We start from the raw sequence: 20,569 nt of genomic DNA on the forward strand, positions 1-20,569 counted from the left end.
TCGTTTTAAATAAAATTATTATATTATTAAATCACACTTACCAGGTGGAATCCTAGTCCAATGGTCATCAGTCTCCGACAGCAGTATCCAGTTCCCGCACCACCACGGCGTCGCGTACACGCCGCGCTCGCGCCCCTCCGCGCCTTCCGAGCTTCCGGAACATTCCTCGTGTTCTGGACAACGGGTTAGAATAAATAAATATTTTTAGGACAATTTTCACACACGGCACAATCTGATCCCATACTAAGCTTTCGCTTGTGTTATGGAAACCAGATGGCTGATAAACATACAAAAGTATATAATTTTTAAATAAATACTAATATAGATAATTAACACCCAGACACAGAGCAAACATCTATGTTCATCACACAAATATTTGCCCCGGGTGGGAATCGAACCCACGACCTCTGGCTTGGAAGGCAGGGCCACTACCAACCAAGCCAACCGGTCAGTCAAAGAAGAATACATTTTTTTTTTATGTCAGAGCAAGCAAAAGAGCAGATGGGCCACCTGATGCTAAGTGGTCACCACCGCCCATAAACACTTGTAACACTAGGAGTGTTACAGGTGCTTTGCCGGCCTTTTATGGACAAATAAGCTCTTTTCTTGAAGGCCCCAATGTCGTAGTTGTTCGGGAACACCGCAGGTGGCAAATCGTTCCACAGTTTCACCGTACGCGGAAGGAAGTTGCGGGTGAAGCGGACAGTGGTGGAGCGCCAACCATCCAGATGGTGCGGATGGAACTGGTTTTTACGGCGTGTGGTCCGGTGGTGGAACTGTGCGGCTGGTAGTAGGTGGAACAATTCCTCAGAGCACTCCCCATAGTAGATTCTGTTCATATTATAAATGCATATAAACCATAAAGTTTGATTGAAATAATCTTTGCAACAATTTATAGAAAAATATAGGAAGAAATTATTTATTATTGATACGAATTGAAAAAACAAAAAAATGAATGAAATTAATTATGGTGGCCGCTCGTGTGTCATTTCCCTTGCGTATTGTTGATCGATAAAATGCTATATCGCTGACAAGTATAATATCGTATTATGTCCATTCCTGCTACAATTAAAATAAAATTTGTTTGGTAAACCGCTCATTTCTTATATAATTATATAATATTATTTCGTAAACTTAGGCTCTAAACGACATCCTATATAATTATTATCATAAATAGTAATGACCGGCCTCACCACTTCTAGATGTGGTCTATTTAATTAGTCTGTGATCCCGGACATAGTATCTAAATTGTATATTATTATTATGTTTAATTTGTAATCTGTGTATTGGAAAATTGAAATGTATGTGACAATATGAATGTAATTTAAGTATAATATTGTATTGCAAGATCTGCATAAGGTTTCTAATATGTAAAATGTATTAGTATGCAATAAATTATTTGATTTGATTTGAAAAAAAATAAAATGAAAAATAATGCATAAAAATTTACACACAAAATTTTCATTTGCTCTATAAGTAGGATATTATGAGCTTTTGCTCAGTTTTAATCAACTTTTTTTTAATTAAATTATTTTTCGAATAATAAATTACCATCAGGATCGACGCTAGCATTGGACCCGCCGAGTTTGTCGAGACTGTTCCCAGCGGAGCGAGCGATACGGGCATCTTGGGGCTTCTCGCTTGATGCGTATTCTTCTTTACCCCTTTCTTCCGACTATACAAAACAACACAAAATAAATTGATTATGAAGGTATTGTTATTACATTAAAATTTCATTTTACAGCTTTTACGCGTAGAAATAAAATGTACGCGATCGAAGCTTTGCAAAAATTTCCCTCGCGTACATTTAACTTTATCCCGTAAAAGCTGTAAATTTTCAATACCCTTATGTTTAGTTTTCCAAGGTTACCAATTTTTATTTCAAATTTCATCAAACAGAGTTACTTTCGCATCTATAATTACCATCAGGATCGACGCTAGCCTACTATTGTAGGCTTTACATTATTTGCAATTAAAAACTGACAGGTTTGAATTATTTGAATTACTATATAACAAAAAATCTATTCTGTAACATTATTTGAATTTGAATTTGAACATTCCACTCTTCTGGTACTCAGGTAACATTTTTCTATCTTATATTATGCGGTCAGAGAAGGGAAGAGTTACGGTAGATGCTGTCACATACCTTAGCACGAACATCTTGTCTATGTCGATAGTGTCTAGATTTATCTTCAGAACGGTATCGTTTATCTAGCTTCTTGTATAAACGAGCTCCAGTTGCGGGCTTCTTTGCTGTCATACAAGATGGCGAGTCTGCGAAACCGGCTGGTGCTGGGACTATATCTGGTGTTGCGTCCGCATAGGATTCCTGTAGAATTATTGTTATGTGTGAATTATGGGTTCGATACAAATGTGTCTTTGTATCCCTTGGTTTGAAACTCAGTATTTCAGAAACGCACGTAAGATAAAAATGGTAATAGGACTTGTTATCATTCAACTGATGTTCAATAAATGATTTTTATTTTTTTATTATTTTATTTTAACTACATGTTGTAATTTGACTTATAAACTGTTTGTAAAAGAATAGTAATTCAAGTTTACTGCTTTATGCTTTTAATGAAATTGGATGATGGTGGATTTGTGAACAGCTTGATACGGCTCAGGGCTCGACTCGTGGTGCGCTAGTGAATGCCAAGGCAAATGGTATAAGTTATAGACAGCTACAGAAGCACTTACATCAGTGTGCGAGGTCTTAGACGCGCGGCTGTCATGTTCATGCGGCGCGGTGACGATGTGCACCTCCTTGCCGCAGTGCAGACAGTGTGCACGCGCCTCGCACTCAGCGCCGGCGCTGTGCTCGGTTTGCTCCGAATAGAACACCGAGTCCGAGCCTGGTGAAACGGAACGGAGGGATTCGGCTGAGGCCGCCTTTGCAAACTTTCCGTCTGTTAACGAAACTTCCTTTACTGTTTATTGGTTTTTGGAAGAATTGACAATTCGCTAAGCTAAAGTCATACAATGAGGGTAGTTATTTAGCACGTTATTTACAAAAAAAAATAATAATAAAAGATGTGGGCGAGTGGAAATTTCAATAATTATATTTATCATTATAATAATATTATGATTAGTATGGATGTGATCGTTCAGAATGCTTCAGAGATTTGAGTAACTAAATGTTAAATGTTATTTGAAGACTTCGCAGTGGGGCTAAAAAATTAAGTAAAACAAAAAAATAATTGTACATATCTTGAAAAATAGAATATGCTTTGTGACCAGAGTTTAATAACAAACGATTTAACAAAACGTGGGAAAGTCGGTATCGTAAAGTTACTATCTTATTTAATTTAAGAAAATTGTTTTTGTTATGAAATATTTTGAGTGATTTCACGCTTATTGAAATTGCCATTGGTAGCGATGTTAAAAAAATATAAATTTTGTAAATGCATAAGTTGTGTGTCCAACCTTTATCTGGTTTACGGTGCCTCGGTGACGATGTAGGGCTTTTAACATAGCGTAAAGGAGTTAATCTTGAACCAGCGCTTGTTAATGTTCGAGCGGTTTCAATGTCTTCAGCTTCTAACGAGCTCATACAAGGCAACGTTGGTATGGATTGTTTTCTTCGAGGCAAACTTCCTGGTAATGATATGCTTTCATTCGAACCGCTTTTTCTCCTTGGTCTTGAGCTGAAAGTAAATAAAGGTTGGTTATTTTAGTAAAATGCACATAATAATAATTCAGGCATATTCAATTATTTTATAAGAAATGTGATACTCACGAGTATGAACCAGAGTGATTATTATTGGATGTTGGAGACTTGGCTGTTGAGGAATTAGTTCCTTTCCTTCTTGGACTGTCGCGCAATCGTCTATGTTTTCTGGGAGATACATTTCCATTACTCGTTCCTAAAAATAAATAATAATAAGGTCATAAAACAGTTTTATTTGTATTCTTTTCTTCTTGTAGCGATTTAATGACACGATTACATTCTGGAGATCAAAAATGTGAAATGTTCCATTAAAAAAATATTAGAAAAAATCTTTTAAATTACCGTTTTTCTTATATTGTTCACTTGAATCATCTGAGGTAGGTATATTAAGATGTAATTTCATATTGGAACCTAATGCTTCTCTTCTTTCATAATGCGATCCTCGGTGGCTGATATCTACCGTTTTACTTTGAGTAGGACTTTTTGCCTTTAGTTTGGTTCTTTTTACGTATCTTTCCCTTTCAAGTGGCCGTTTATTGTCAGATTCTTTCTCTTTGATAATTTTATCCCGTAATGACTTTTCAATATCGACCGATTCTCTGGGTGAAGATTGTAAACTTTTGGTCTTGTCCATAAAATGTGTCTTCTTTTTTCTTGCTTCTGGATTTTTTTCGTCTAATGGAGATTTTGATAGAGTCGATTTTAAAGAACTTCTTTCCAATCTATGGCTTTGATTGTTTAATTCCTTGTCTTTTTTACCCCAATCATCTTGAGATGTGGATATTGAGTCATCATATGATTTTGAAAATTCCAATGTAAAAGCTTTCTTTTTTCGTCGTTTCTCTTCTGACAACCAAAGTTTAGGACGACTTGTAGATCTATATTTTTGCGAATGTTTGTAGGCTGAAATTGAATCTAATTTTAATGAATGATAAATTCAATCAATATAACTTATATTGACATAACTACTAATTAATGTCTTACTCAAACCTCCATCATCGTCATCGTCTATTGGACTTTCATAATAGCCTGATGACGAGTAATGAACACTTCTTTCATCATCGGACAGCGAACCCTATAAGAAACACACCAATCGACTGTTAGTATTTGTGTATTATTTATTAAAATTTCTTTAATAAAAATTACTTTATTTACCATATTTTTCGGTATAGATTGATCTTTTTGTTCTTGCTTCGGAGGTTTTTCTGGTTTGGATTTGATTTCTTGCGGTTCCGGTTTTTCAGGCAAATCTTTCATTTTTTCTGTTGGAGTCTTATCAATAACACTTTCAATTATGTTAGGGTTGGACCCACCTATACTATAACTGCCGCTAGAACTGCTTTTAAGGCTTGTTGTTTCTCGTGTTGGAATAATCTTAAAAAAAAATAATAATATGAATTATTGAATTGATAAGGTAACTTTAAATTGTGTCATTGGAATTTCTGTAAATATATCATATTATAATTATATCATAGTTTCAATATGCAAGTAAAATATTTAAAAAATGAGGCATATTTTAGGAGCTTCACTTTTTGATCGATTTGTATAATAAGTAACACATTAATTTTTAGTAAAGGCTTTTCAACGGAAGTACTTACTGTTCTAGGAGGAACATCATCTTTGGATTTACAAATTTCAGTCTTATGTTTTCTTATATATTCTACCGATGGATTGATTTCCGCTTTAACTTCAAATCTTTCTACGGAAGGCTTTATTTTTCTATCAGGTATTGGTAATGGTGGCGATGATAGATTAGGTACAATGAAATCATCATTAATTTCTAAAGGCGGTGAAAAACTTGGCACGATTAAATCTTCCGCTATGTTATCCGTTTTAGTTGACGAATACAAACTTGATGCACTTTCAAATGACGACCCATCTTGCGCTTTGTTGTTATTTTCTGAACCTAAAAATAATCGTATTACATTATCACATTTGAATAAAGGGCAATTTTTTAGATAGTTAATAATATTTTTAATTACTTACTATGATTTTGGTTTTTACTATTACTCTTCTTAGAACTATCTGAATTAGCTGTAACATAATCTTCTGTTGTAGTGGTACTCTCTGATACATCTGTATTTAATTTACCTGAATCGGTCCTTGCTAAGCTAGTCTCACTGCTTCCTGCTTTAGCCAATGTTGGTTCTGACGGCGATTGTACCATCTGGTTAGGTATTGTGCCATTTGGTTCTTTTGGTGGAACTTTTTTCTGCGTTAATTCTTGTCTTCTCGATGGACTTAGTGCCCTTTCTCGCTTTTTATTTATGAAACTGGGAGTCCGTTTAAACGGAACGTCACTCAAATCTAAGCTGGGATGTGTTATTGCAATTTGTGGCGTGTGGTTTATTTTCGGATGAGAAGGCGATGTTTTGGAAATAGTCGGTTGTTTTGTTATTGCTAACATAGGCAATGGAATATTTGGTACAACAGCTGGAGGCGAAAGTGATGGCCGCATTTGATGAATGGAACTTGAACTCGATGTGTCTAATTTATTACGCGGCGATGTTGGTGATTGACTCTGAAATAAAATATTTTACATTACTAACAGTAAAGAAAATAGTTTATAAATATAATATGTGATAGTATACAGACTTGAGATGCATCAAATTCTTCATCTAAAGCATCTGTATCTAAGGAGGATCTCTGTTGATGTTGTAATAATAACAGTTGTTTCCTTCGTGATGTTGGAGTTAATAAAGCCAATGCTCCAGGTGATGCTGCTAATGAACTAAGGTCCGAAGAGCTGAAAATAATAATGGACTCATTTTCTTAACAGTGCCTTGAGTTTTTTTATTTGAAACTAAAACTTTTTAATTTTACATGCATACGTGAAATTGTAATAGGAGCTATTAATTATAACATTTATGATAATATCTCTACTCAGCATAAATATTAATATACAGACCTTACAACTGTGCCATTATCAGTGCCAGAATCTAATTGTAATACAGTCGCTTGCGATTCATTCCACATTCCATCAGAGTGATCTCTGAAAATAGTCATATTTAATTTACTGACGTTTTTATTAAGGTAAATAATAGTATGATAAGTTGGCTTATGTTTGTTACCTGCTTTGATCTACAGTAAGTGATTCGTTAGATGCAGATGGAGAATTTTTTTCTAAAGGTGCAAGTATAGTTGTAACATTATTGGAAATAACAGTGCGTTTCACTTTTTGTTCCTCTACGAGCTCATGATTTGTTATTTCTGGTGAAGCTGGACTTGATTTTGCAGTACTGAAAATTTTAAATTATATAAAAATTTCTTATCACGTAGTTACGTACTTAAAAAAAATGTTTAAAATTACTAAGCATTTTGAATGAAGTTATTATTTATGTTGTTGTTCGTTGCTCAAAAAGCATAAAGCAAGCTGTTGCTTTCGATATTTTCCTATAAAATATTATGATAATATGTAGCTATCAACCAATACCAACCTGTCCACTGGAATTTCTTCCTTATCATGAGTTTCTGTTTTATCTTCAAAGCTAACGCTTCGAATTCTAAATGATTCATGCTTGTAACTAATATATTTTTCATGAAAGTCTTCATACGGTGCATTGCTTTCTGAAGAACTAAGAAGAGGATTACATGAACGAAAATGCATTAAGCAAGCATAAAGATATTGTACATTATAGAGCATGAAAAAGATGATTCTATTTTACTTAGTCAAGTAAGCTAACTTATTTTATTATGATATGTATGTAATGTTATGGCTTACTTTAATGGGTATTTTTACATTGTTTTTTTTTTTAAATTAGGGTCAATTTTACTGCATTAAATGTAATTTATTCCATGCTATTTTTTACACTATTGTTATAAGTCATAACATACATAACATAGTATTGATTGCGTTGTACCGATTTCTTTATAAATAATCCGTTCCAAACAAAGTGTACGTGCAAAATGCATTTGATAAGTGTTTAAAAGCATTGTCATATAATTACTAAATTATTACCTAAACGATCCATCTGGTTCAAATGGGAAAATGCCTTCATCCTTAATAGGTGTTTCACTGTAATTCTGAGCGATATACTGTTTAAACATTGCTTCGCGTTCTCTGTCTTCTCTGGTCATATTTTCTTGACTAGTTGACATTATAATTGGTGCATCTTTAACTCCTTCACTTCCTGTGCATATTTCTGTTTTTCGACTAAAAAATAACATTAACATCAGAATATTATGATCAAATTAGTTATTAATAGAATTTCTAACTTAGAAACTTACGCATCGAGCAATATTTCGCCTTCAGATAACGTTTTTTGGAGTACTCTTTTATTTTTTCTCCTTAACGTTGTAAATGGTATAGCTTCATCATCTGGTCTAGGTTCAAAATCGATAATAATTTCTTTTTCATTTTTTTCACTATCATCCGTTGTTGTCGCTGATGTTTCAGTAGATGGTTCAGATTGAAATGTAGATGTCTTTGATAAATTCACTGTCTTTTGCGATGCATCGCTCGTGCTTTTAGAAAGAATCGATCTCAACGATCTATCAATTTGTGCTTGCTTAGCGATTTCTTGTTGTAAGTATTCTAAATTTCTTCTGTTTAATGCCATACTTTTTTCTATATTTTCAATGTCGTCGTCAATAGTGTCGTCTCTATCGCTTTCGTGAATAAATTGGAAGTTTTGTTGGAAGTATTCTTGAGTTTGTTTTTGCAGAGCACTAAGTTCAGATGATTTGTCAACTTGGGATGAAGCTATTGATTTTATGGAGCAAGATGTGACGTCATCAGAATCTCCTCTTTGCAAGGGTGACAATGGTGGTTTGATTGGCGAACGGGGAGACCGAGGAGGTTCTTCTGATTGTGTTCTATGCAATTTTTCATGTTCACCCGCAATTATACTGAAATAATCAATAATGAGTATCAAATAATCGTTTATGTGCATAAGGTAAGTGTTATAGTGATTTTGTTTCGTATACGAACCTTTCAATAGCTGCAGTAACATCTCCATTAGAATCTATTCCTGCTAAACGATCACCGCCTACCTCTGAGAATGACTTTGTTAACCTTCTGACACCAACAGTAATGCCATTTGTTTGTACACCAGCTGCTACCATTTTTACCTAATTTTGACAGAAGATATATTTTATTTCACGGGAGAATTACAAATGTAAAGTATTGTTGGTTAGATTCATACCCTTTTGATTGTTCTTGGGCTAAGCGATAAGTAATTTGTAGCTTTCTTTCCTAAACTTGCTTCTGTCTGTGTAGCTTGTGTCCTCATAACCCCTTTCTTAAGAGTGTCTGAAAGAAAACAGGAAACGTATGTTAACAAAATGCCAATAAGAATATTTTCATGATTATAAGTAATAAACCTTTTACTTATAATTTAGATTAGCTAACCGCCGAGCTTTAACATCTCACCGAGCGCAATGACTCCGTTAATACTATCAAATTTTCTAAAACATTTTATTGTATGTATATTCGTATATTTTTTATAACCTTACAGTTTTATTTAGGTACCTAATGTTACATCTCACCCAGTTAGCCGGCTCGTGTTGCATTGCCACGGGTGGTGCGTGCGAACGTTCTCTAATATCTCACCAATCCCAACGACTTTTTCTGCGTTAAAACTATAAAATGTTCTAGAACGTCTCACCCAGTACGACGACCTTCGCCGGTTCATGCGGTCGTACGGGTGCGTGCTGCATGGCGTGTGGCGCGTGTGGGGCGAGCGGGGCTGGCGGGTAGTGCACTGGAGCGGGCGCCACGTAGGGCGGGTATGGCGCGAACGGCTGGAACATTACTGGCAGTGTCGCGTATGGTTTGTTTTCTGGCTGTAATACAATTTCATTATTGAGGTGAAATTCAGGAAGGATATTAAGAAATATTTTAAGTAAATAAAAATAATATTCTTTGATGGAGAACTATGAAACTAATTAATACAGTGTTTGTAAGCGACTGATGAGCAAAAAAAATATATAAAACTCATCCTGACGAAATAATGTACTTACATAAGTACACATTATTTATTTATTTATTTATTTATTTATTTATGACACTTTATTGTACATATAACAGAAATTTAAAATAAGTGAATACACAAAATTGGAAAGTGTACAATAGGCGGCCTTATTGCTTAAAAGCAATCTCTTCCAGGCAACCATAAAAATAAAGGACATGTAAGACATTGGTAAAAAGCGAGGGCGCATCAAAAAGATTAAAAAAAAAAGAATAGATAATACAAATAATTCATTACTAATTAAAGAATAGACATAGATAATTCAGTATATATGTATTAATCAAGTTATATTAATTATATTATACATACAAATTAAATAAAAATAATAAGTTAATTTATACAAATTAATAAATATATTTATATATATATATATATATATATATATATATATATATGCATATAAATACATATTATACATGTATATAAATACATATTATACATAGTATATATAAAATATAAATACATATTTATAAGATAAAAAAGGAAACTACTGGAGAAAAAGTGCTCTTTTACAAGTGACTTGAAATGATGTGGTGTTTTGGCGCGTCTGATAGTCTCAGGAAGAGCATTCCACAGCCGAATCGCTAGGACGGTAAAGGAGGAGTTAAAAAAATTGGTATGGTGAATAGGGGTGGATAGGAGAAGGAGATCAGAGGAACGAAGGGAAAGGGAACTATTGGAGTTTAAATAATGAAACTGATTTTTGAGATAGACAGGAGTTTTGGGGTTAAACAGGACAGAGTACAGGAGTTGAAGGATGTGAGTATTCCGGCGAAGGCGAATAGGTAGCCAGTGTAATCTTTTGCGAAAATCAGAAACATGATCGAACTTGCGCAAGCCGAAAATGAATCTGATGCAAAAGTTTTGCAGCCTCTCGAGAGCATCAAGTTGATGACATTAACAATGTGAGTATAATAAATGTTAATTAATTGTTATGTTAATGTACCTAAATAGAGCAAAAATTATATAAAGCAGCCATCTTGACTAAAACTTCAAACGTTATCCAATTAGAAGCTGAAATGAACTTGAAAGCAAAAACCCACCCGTCCGTCAATCAGTCGTTCGCAGTCCCGCCTGAATCGAGTGCCGCCAACTGCTGCGGGCATCACGGAGTCGTCGAACGTTGTAAGGGTGTGCGAACGAGCGAATGATACGTGTTTTGTTCTGAAATATTGATAAATATTAATATTAAACCAATTGTGTAAATATTAACGGACCTATAAAAAATTTGTAAGTATGTACATTTTACGTATACTATAATTTTATTCCTGACGTTTGGTGAAGAGAGACAATTACGAAATTTGCGTTTGGAGTTAATATACTACAAACACGTTTTTGTTTATCTATTGAAAAAGATTAATGCAATTTTTTGGAACCCAATTAAATCATTTTTCATCAATGTCTGCCATTTTACCTGGTTTGTACAATTTTCGATAGTTTAAGGAATGTAATTAGTAAGGAATAGTTTAAAGCAGCCTTATTATTTTTTGCAACCTTATTGTATGATTACTATGACAGTGCTGGGCATACGTTACCTGTGAGGTGGTATGGTGAGTGGTGGTGGCGGAGGTGGCGGTGGTATTGGAGTGTGGGCGGGGCAACTGTAACATTGCAGATATACGTACTTATTTCACGTACAGAGTGTTCATTTTAGTATAACACGTACATTTATATAATATAATGCTCTCTTTCTATTTATATTTTGCCTTTTTTACCTAATTATGAAGATATTGTACAAACAGCGAATTGAGGTATAATTTTAAACAACAAAAAAACATAGCAGTCATTCATATCATAAAAATTTGTTTGTTGTAAAGTTTTGTACAAACCTTATAAAGAAGTTTATTAAATTTTTGTTTGCAATACATTATTTGTAGAAACAAAATCGAACCTACCTACGCTACATTAGGTACTATCTAATAAAAAATGAGCTGAAGTAAAATTAATAAAAATCTATTTATGTAATTTAATTAGGTATTAATAGATTTCAAAACTTAATAATATAAAGTCTAAATTGGTTTAACCCATTGACCCCGAACGGCCCGATCGGCCCACGACACAATGGATTTTCTATTGTGTCTGTGATTCCGGGGCCTGAGTTATTAAGAGGGTTTACGCGGTCCGTGCGCTGTTTGGCTCAAATATGTGATTTTTCAAACCAGATTGTCCATCAACCACTTATCTTACAAACATATGAATTACTAATAATTTTAGGAAATTTTATTGTCTATGTAGTTAGTTAAGAGTTTTTTTCAATTAATACAGTATTTCTGAATACCATCAAGATAACTGAGCCGATGATTACTTGATTTCACTTTTAGTGTCAATTTCGAAGCTAAAAATATCTGAAATTGCTGACAGATCTAACACACAATTATTTTTAACTAACTGCAAAAATCCTTATTAAAATAGTTAGTTAAAAGATTTTTTTATTTTGGACTCCTAACTTACGAAATTAAAATCCGAACAATGTGAATTTTTTTAGAAATTATAGTCGACAAAATGATTATTTTCACCAAGATATTTGACTTTATTGAATATAATTTATACATATTGCAATAAAAGAATGTCTTACTTATAAGATAAAATTTAAAAAATCAACTAAGGTACCTCTATTATTTTTCTACAAATTTTTTTAAAGTACTATAAAACACTGCGCGCGACCCGATTAAAATCAGTCGGCAGCGAGCCTTTCCAGAGAGAGGACATGTTGCTCGGCGCTCTCCTGCGGACCTATGCTGTTCATAGTAAAAGGATAGCGCAAGCCGCGATCTATCGTAATAGATCGCGGAGTTTTTGACTTGCGTTAAATAGAATATGCGCTCTTAAAGTCAATGTATGAACAGTGCAACTATGCTATTTCTACCAGGCTAGGACGATAATATTGCCATTGTATGTACCCCGTAATTACAATACAATACCTGTGGTGCCACATAATTGACTGCGGTCGGTTCGTTAACTCAATAAGAGATTATCACACCACATATAATACTGAGGACTGAAGTAAGCAGGTACTAACTACGTAGTCTATTGTTGTGTTATGTTTCAACGTGGTTTACCAGAAGCCTTGTATAAGGAAACAAAACTAATATACAGCATTATTTATTGACAACTAAATGAATGATTTTTTTAAATTTAATTTTAAAGGATCAGCCCACATACACTTTCTCACACTGGAAATAATACTGCTAGAAGGAAACCCCTGCCCAGTTTCAATTGTGTTGTTTGCTTGTCATATTGACATTGCGGTCATAATTATGAAAATATGATGCAAAGCAAAAAACTAATAAAAACGTTTTTTTTTGTATTCTATTTGTTAAGCTTAACAATATTGTGTAGCAGTAAACGAGCGTACTATGATAATTGCAAAATCTAACATGCAGAAAAATATGTCGTGAACGCACGTAAGCAATCATCTAACCGCTAATTGTTAAAGCGTTCCCATTCGACCTTTCTTTGGCCTTTGTTCTATCGTTGGAATAAAAGAGGATGAAATGGATAAATGAAGTGCTTTAGGCCTCAGAGCGTGATGAGTATCTCTAATACAGTAGGGCTTGCGGGAGACTGGATATTACGCAAAATGTTTGAATAGATGAATAAAACAATTTATTTTTATCTCAACGTAAGCTTGTTTTGGAGCTGAGAATAAAAATAAATAGGAAAAAACCTTCTTGATCCACCAGACGTGGCTAATAAGATTTTGTACGGGATTCATAAAAACTCGCGATCTATTCGATTGTACGTATACAAATATGAACGTGAATTTCGCAAATAAAAATAAATTATTTTTTGAAATTGTATTCACTATATAGGATTCTATGTATATTCTTCGATGTTTATATATTTTATGAGAAAACAAATTTGTATTCAAATTAAGATAAATATCGCTTATTAGCTAGCTTTCGTTATGGTATAAATTACAAGTGGGTTCAAAGCTATGAATATTTTAATAATATTTGCTCTTGTCTGAATTTATATTTACAAATTACCATTAGAAATATAAGTTATGCTTTATAAATAGAGCAGTGTAAATAACCGCTCTATTTATATATTTTAAAAGTACACCATTTGCTACGTAATTGATCGATTTTACTTTTGTCTGTCTTAAAATTAGTAACATTTTTGTCTTTACTTTAAATTAAGTACATTGAATGCAAAAAGTCAGAAATTATAGGGATCATTTGGGACTCCAAGTTATTACTAGTTCAAGATATGGCATATTTACGCAGTAAAAAACTACACTTCGAAAAAAACACAATCATCACAAATATTACAACAGTAAAAAATACTTACGGTATTATTGAAGGCGGTCTCGGAAGCGAGCCGCCGCGGCTGACAGACGCGATTTGGTCGACACTGTAATTTTGCGGCCACCCCGCGTTATCTTCTATTACCGATCTGAAAGCCAATCCAATTTATACTTCAGTTTGCTCGATTCCAACTATCCTCGAAATGCTACGTTCAATAATATTGTTTTCATATAAGTTTATATAAGTTTTGTGTCAGATTCTCTTGCTGTTTGTGGCAAATGCGAATCAATTATCTATTATAATAAGTTTTGTGTTTTATAAATCGTAGTACGGACTACGGAGTCACAATATTTAAAATTTTACCTGGCGACGATTTCTCAAAATTTTCAGTTAATTTTAAGTTTTAGTACTTCGAAAAAATACATGGGCAACAAATGTATTTTGTTTCTGCTGCAACAGTTTATAAGCAATGACTTTAATAAAGTACTACATATTGCTATACAAATCTTTTATACGAAATATTACCATTATAAGCAAATTAGTATTTTTTCCCTATAGGTACTTGATCTTCCATATATAAATTAATAACAAGCTTTATTGATTCACCAACTTATTATTTCTAGTATCAATACAAGTATCATAAAGTTTCAGTAAACAAGATGGTTCTCAAACAAGAAAACTTTGAGCTCGATCCTTGGCTGAATCAATTATCGATTTCAAACATCCGGGGCTAATGTAAATTTTGGCATTTCGAATAATTTGTGGCGGTCTACATTTTATAAGGGATTTAACGAAGATCTTTTCGATATTGGCCTCCGGTAATTGCCACTTTCGTTAATAGAATTACATTTAGATCAATTCATTTATCGCGCAATTTGCGTCGCTCTTAATTAAAATAAAAGAGAAGTGTTATATTTGAAAATTTTGAAGCCACTTAATTATATTATATGCCTTTGAAGATTTCGCCCTACTTTTCATATAAATATTAAGACAGTAATATTACATTATTATAATATGCTTGCTATTCATATTACTTTCACAATTAAGTCTGTAATGTTTCTTCAACTGTTAATCAACTTAATTTAAGTAGACATCCTTCATAATCTGAAGTAGTCCAAAGAGGTAAATTAACAACAATGAACGCACAATTGTTTAGGCCAAGCAACTCTAAGCCTAACTCTAGCAACGTAATCTGGGATGGAGACCCATGCGGAAGATCCGCTTCGAATTTACTGAGCTATACTTAATTCTTGGGATAAAGTTAGGTTTGTGTTTATCAATTTGCTGGCTTTGTCTAATATATAGTATGTTGAGATAAAATTCTAGACCAACTGTGTCTATTATGCTGCGAAAAGTTTAAGAAACTTCCAACCCCAGTTACAAATTTTTGGCGGATAATTTCAAGTTAAAAATTCGTTAAGTATAGTTTATACTTGATAGAATAACTTATTTTAAGCGTTTCAAAAAATTGATGATCAGAATGTGGAAAATGTTTATCTGCGTATTCCAACTGGTCGACGTTTATCGGCCGTTTCTCAGCCTTTCCAGGTAGGTCAATTAGCAAGAAGTTGCGTGCAAACGAGGGAAATTAGGTACTATTAGTAAGTCAAAACACTGTTTGGGTCGCAGAGCTAATGAAGTAGTAAGGAAGCAGTCGAATAAAAAACTGTAAAAAGTAAATAGTATAATAACTAACTGTGGCCACTCCATGCGGGTGAAGTCCTCATCCTCTGGCATCCACGTGTACCGCTTGGGGTCAGGCTGGCTGCACACGGAGCGCGGCCGACGCCTGAAGTACGAGCACTCGAGCTCTGCGTCGTGTGCGCGCAGCTCGGCCGGCGCGGGCGATGGCTGCCCGAACCTGCGGTCAGCGGGTCGGATGCCCGATATTATGTGCTTTTGGATATCCAGGTATTGGACATCCAAATTGTGTATAAAATATTATTATTTACATTTATTTGTTGTATGATCATTGATCATATGTATACCAAAATAATTATGATTTTTAGTGTTTTATTTGAAATTAGATTGAATATTTTATCGTCTTATTAATAGTTTAGGCAAAATATATTATTATAAAACAAATACAGTTTTAACAAAACTTGCAAACAATCTTGCAAACGTTAATTTCCGTAGGCATTGCTACGGCGCTACGACAAATACATACAACATAACAATTATATCATTCTGCTACACAAAAATTTACTATTTCATGTATTCTATTTAGAACATTTTATTCTATTTCTATATAGGGAAATTGTAATACCTGGGATAGCGTTGTATGGGTGCATAATCGGTGTTGAGATTCTCATCTGAGGGCACTCGACGACGGACACAAACGGATAGAAATGACGCTCTGGAATATAATAAGGCTTTTATGTTTCTCTGCATTATATAAATACGTACAATATAGTATAAAACTTAATATTTTAATGTTTTATTAGATTTTGTAGGCAACATATTTCTACAACTGTTTGGCGATTAAAAATACTGTTCGCTTAACTATTAAATAAAAATACGAAACAGTATTTACTACTCCCATTACTTTAACCGTTAAACTAACATAGTCCCGGATCCATGAAATATATCGAAACTTGTTTCAGCAATAAAAACACGGGATAAATGGACTAACCTTTTGTCCGGTATTACTAATACTATTAGGAGGGTGCAACCATAATAAAACGCTCGATTCGTTACCTTAACGCTTCCCGTGAGAGGATCATTTATTTAGCTAATCTGTTTAGAGACCGGCTACGAGGAAAAACATTTTATAATCCAAGTATTTATAGATTAAACATCACTTTCACAATATGGAAGCTATCTGGTATTAAATTATTGGTTCCTTAATACGCTAAGGATTATTACTATATCTTTCGTGATCGAGATATATATAGTACCTAAAATATAATATTATTTATAAACTCCAACATTATTACATCCGCCAAAACATCACGGCATAAGATTCAAAATTTACTATTTGAAGAACACAAGTGCATAATATTAATATGTTGTCATCGTGCAGATCAAGGTGACATTTCCTTTAATTAGCCACCATACCATCACCATAATATAGAACAATTTGTTTCACACAAACCACAACTAATCATTATGTGATACCATACCATACAACAATTTTTCACTCACACCGTATGTTCCTGAAGGACCCAATAGGAATATTTATCCACGCTGACAGGTGAAATACTGTTTGCGTGCCCGAGATTTGTTGTTGACTCGAGAGTAATAACTTTTAACTTCCCGAAAACCAAGGCTTGAATAAGTAAGCTCATATGTTATGCATGGATGGAGCTTTGATATGGCACTAGGGAGTGACCGAGGGTACTCGAGTGAATTAGAGGTCCAGGCACGTTCTTCTGCATAGGGTTTATCACAATCAAGATTTACGACGGTTTTTATTATTTATTTGATGACATACGTATAGATAGAGTGACAATAAATTCGTGTGATTACTTGAAGTAAAGGAAAATAATATTAAATTATCTACACCAATTTTAATAATAAAATGCCTCTTCATAATGTATCGTACGTTGTAAAGTTTAGGGCATGTTTAGGGTTAATTTTTCAATGTCGTGGATACTTAAAGCATCATCTTTAAAAGCAGCTTATGATAACACTATGTTTTAGAAAAAGGAACTTTTTTAAAAGGTCCCATAAAAATTAGATGATGCTTTTAGTATCCAAGACATTGAAAAAATTAACCCTAAACTTTACAAGAGTTGCAATAATTGTTACCCTTGCTCAATTTCTAGGCTGTAAAACGTTTAATGGGGCAAACATTTTAGACAGTGTAGCTAATGGTGAAACATTTATTATTTGTTTAACAAATTAATCTTGATCTCCCAGATTAAACAATTTACGACGTACATAATTCTACGCAGTTTTGGAACACAAATTAATGTGCTCAATTTAGTACAACTGTCTCGCTTGTAGGCTTAATCTCTGTATCCCAAATATACTAATACTGTTGTTCGTGTTGTTAGCGCAAATTACAACTTGAAGATTAACTTAATCAGGATGTATAGTTTGATAGTGGTCAATGTTATTAACCTATTTCCCTTATCCTGTCTTTGTCCTATTTTTTAAGCTGAATAAGTTCGACCTTATTTCATTTATCATCGACACCAAAATATTCACAATCATAAGTTTTACGAGTCGAATAAACATAAAGGAAATTGCAAATATCATCACAATCACACACACACACCACAATCATACTAAATACAAAGTAAAAATGAAATTATAAATAAAGATTACCTGTTGGTTCTGGAACATGGGCTCTCGATGTGGTATTGTGACAGGCATCCGAGGAATCGATCCTTCTTGGACTTCTCCAGTTCCAACAAATCCAGTTGTTTGTTGTTGATACAGTATTGTTCCCGGAACTCCTTGAATACGAAGAAAATTTACCCGTAAGCGATAAACTTGAATTATAAGATGGCATTATTATAACTAAAACGCATTATATTATGCTGAAATGAGCTTATATACTATTTTTATAGTCTTGCACGAGCTACCAAACTAATAGCTTATACTTCCAACATTGTATACTAACTACAGTATTTCTAAATTGGTCCAATTAAAATACATACATATGATGATTCTACCTACGTTAAATTTACGTTAATTGATAGATAAATAAGGACAAGGTTTAGTTCAACTTTTATGAAAAGTTCACACAAATAAATCAAGGTTAATGATGCGCTGAAAGAATTAACCTTAAACCTTATCAAACATCGTAACATCGATCAAGTCAGATAATATCGCACACAAGAAATTGCTTTCCTACAATAGTGATTGAAGACAGCGAGGATCTTAGCGCTATTTATTTCTACTTTTACGATGTGTTGGACAGCCGAGATAGTATTCTTTTCAGGCTACGGAATAAAATTTATTTTCTTCAAATTTCCTTATTCTGTGTGAAATTTTCATCTATTTTAAAGTTATTTGACAGGTTATTAAAATGATTTATTAACGAAAATCATTTTAATAACCTGCCCTGAATTATGATGTATATACCTATTATTAAAAAAATGTATTGTAATAATATCATGTGCGCAATGTTTTTAGACACCTCTAATATATAAATCTATATTGATTTTAACTTTAAACACAAAAAAAATTCTACATCGGTTTGTTCGATGTAGAGCTTTTAAAAACCAAAACGTTAAACTTTATGAAACGGAAGTTATGGATGTCTGTAGACTGTACCGCATTGTTTAAATATTTACAGATGAAATAGCTTTTAATCATATTTACTCAGCCTATTATTTAAATTGGGACAAATAATAATTAGACAAAAAGATTTCATTTTAAAGGCATTAATAATTGTATAACTTCAAATGTTTAACAGTCGTAAAACCTAACTATATACCAGTATTGTAATATTATCTATGCTATATACGTACCTGTTTAGAGTACATGGTCGTCCGACTGGCTGGCCGGTCGTCGCTGACCCTCTGCCGCTTTCTGCCCGAGTTTTCATCCTCCGATTCGTAGCCTTTCGCCGAGTGTGCTATGTCTGCCTATAGAAACATATTCCTATGTAAATATTCGATTTTCATTTCTTGAACCAATAGGAATTATTCTTAGAAAACAGATAACGCTATTATCCTTTGACGAGGATCTACGAATATCCTAAGTAAAATACGTATTTTACCTAAACCTACGTAGGTTGTATAAAAATTTATCACTTTCTTTCTTCTACTTTATTCAATACAATAAAAATAGCACTAGAATAAATTCCACACTACTGAATGTTGCTTTCTCTTATATAATCTGAACAAACATGGTATAACAAAGAAAAGAAAAACAAACTTAAAATAACCAGAACTCAAACGTTCAAAAATAACTACCCACGTTCAAAATCTGTTTAGATTTCAGCACACATCGAGCCACCGCACTAGAAAACCGGAGATAGCATTCACAAGTGATATGTGAAAATATTTTGTTTTTATTCATTCAATTTATTTAATCTGAAGAAGATTATTTAAAATTACCACAAAATGTATATGATTTATATTGTTTTCTCGTTGGAAAAGCTGTTATGTTTTCAATTTCGTTAAGAAATAATCCTAAGTTCTCCACAAAAGCAGTGGTTTATTCCAATTATCTAAAAGCGAGTAAGCGAATGATTCAAGAAGCGAGATATTTAGCTAAATTTATATTCAATTCCAGTGAAACCTAATTAGACTGCAAAATTAAAATAACACTTTATGAGTTTGAAGGGAGAATGAAATGGAAATTTCATTATTTTATTAAAGAGATAGAAAGGCCTGTCTATGCTTTATTGGCACTTTCAGGGACTAAAAGCTTTGTTGTCTGCAGCTACGTTTCGTAATTGAGCATAAGGTCACCAGCGTTCAGATTAATGCTGTTTCAGCTATATAAAGGCTATAGTGCAGTAAGTAATTTATGTCGTAGTTGTAATATACCCCATAATATACCTAGATAATAATTATTGTATCTACCTTTACAGATTTCTTCAAATAATCAGATTTTGAAAATCATTTATTATATTTTCCATGACATAAGCAGCTAGGACATTTTTTGTGATAAAAATTCGAATTAAAATAATAACTAAAGTTGATTAAAAAAACCAGTATTTGAAAATTTCATCTAATAATTACGTCTTTAAAACATTAGATGCTTTTGTTAAAAGGTCTTAA

The 20,569-nt window shown here is 33.3% G+C and overlaps 1 protein-coding gene across 1 annotated transcript in view; it reads right to left on the reverse strand.

The window, feature by feature from the left end:
* LOC149481155 (uncharacterized) overlaps positions 1 to 19,419 on the reverse strand; it is a 31,287-nt gene extending 11,868 nt beyond the window's left edge. Inside the window, exons 1-27 of the mRNA XM_089705683.1 lie at positions 19,310 to 19,419; positions 18,159 to 18,289; positions 16,153 to 16,242; positions 15,583 to 15,747; positions 13,930 to 14,034; positions 11,172 to 11,237; positions 10,680 to 10,800; positions 9,274 to 9,451; positions 8,812 to 8,918; positions 8,598 to 8,737; positions 7,895 to 8,515; positions 7,626 to 7,820; positions 7,105 to 7,242; positions 6,739 to 6,906; positions 6,576 to 6,659; positions 6,263 to 6,413; positions 5,654 to 6,188; positions 5,266 to 5,573; positions 4,823 to 5,041; positions 4,652 to 4,742; positions 4,010 to 4,570; positions 3,737 to 3,863; positions 3,424 to 3,644; positions 2,698 to 2,906; positions 2,147 to 2,329; positions 1,552 to 1,675; positions 42 to 173 (exon numbers count right to left, since the gene is read on the reverse strand). Coding sequence (XP_089561809.1) covers positions 42 to 173; positions 1,552 to 1,675; positions 2,147 to 2,329; positions 2,698 to 2,906; positions 3,424 to 3,644; positions 3,737 to 3,863; positions 4,010 to 4,570; positions 4,652 to 4,742; positions 4,823 to 5,041; positions 5,266 to 5,573; positions 5,654 to 6,188; positions 6,263 to 6,413; positions 6,576 to 6,659; positions 6,739 to 6,906; positions 7,105 to 7,242; positions 7,626 to 7,820; positions 7,895 to 8,515; positions 8,598 to 8,737; positions 8,812 to 8,918; positions 9,274 to 9,451; positions 10,680 to 10,800; positions 11,172 to 11,237; positions 13,930 to 14,034; positions 15,583 to 15,747; positions 16,153 to 16,242; positions 18,159 to 18,289; positions 19,310 to 19,324 — 5,185 coding nt within the window. The 5' untranslated portion in view covers positions 19,325 to 19,419. The remainder of the gene's footprint in view (positions 1 to 41; positions 174 to 1,551; positions 1,676 to 2,146; positions 2,330 to 2,697; positions 2,907 to 3,423; positions 3,645 to 3,736; positions 3,864 to 4,009; positions 4,571 to 4,651; positions 4,743 to 4,822; positions 5,042 to 5,265; positions 5,574 to 5,653; positions 6,189 to 6,262; positions 6,414 to 6,575; positions 6,660 to 6,738; positions 6,907 to 7,104; positions 7,243 to 7,625; positions 7,821 to 7,894; positions 8,516 to 8,597; positions 8,738 to 8,811; positions 8,919 to 9,273; positions 9,452 to 10,679; positions 10,801 to 11,171; positions 11,238 to 13,929; positions 14,035 to 15,582; positions 15,748 to 16,152; positions 16,243 to 18,158; positions 18,290 to 19,309) is intronic.
* Between the last annotated feature and the right edge of the window lie 1,150 nt (positions 19,420 to 20,569).

The sequence above is a fragment of the Colias philodice genome, chromosome 17 (assembly GCF_061535455.1).
Source record: "Colias philodice isolate Cphi_HAF_F1 chromosome 17, ilColPhil1 Martin Lab GWU primary, whole genome shotgun sequence".
Taxonomy (NCBI): Eukaryota; Metazoa; Arthropoda; class Insecta; order Lepidoptera; family Pieridae; genus Colias; species Colias philodice.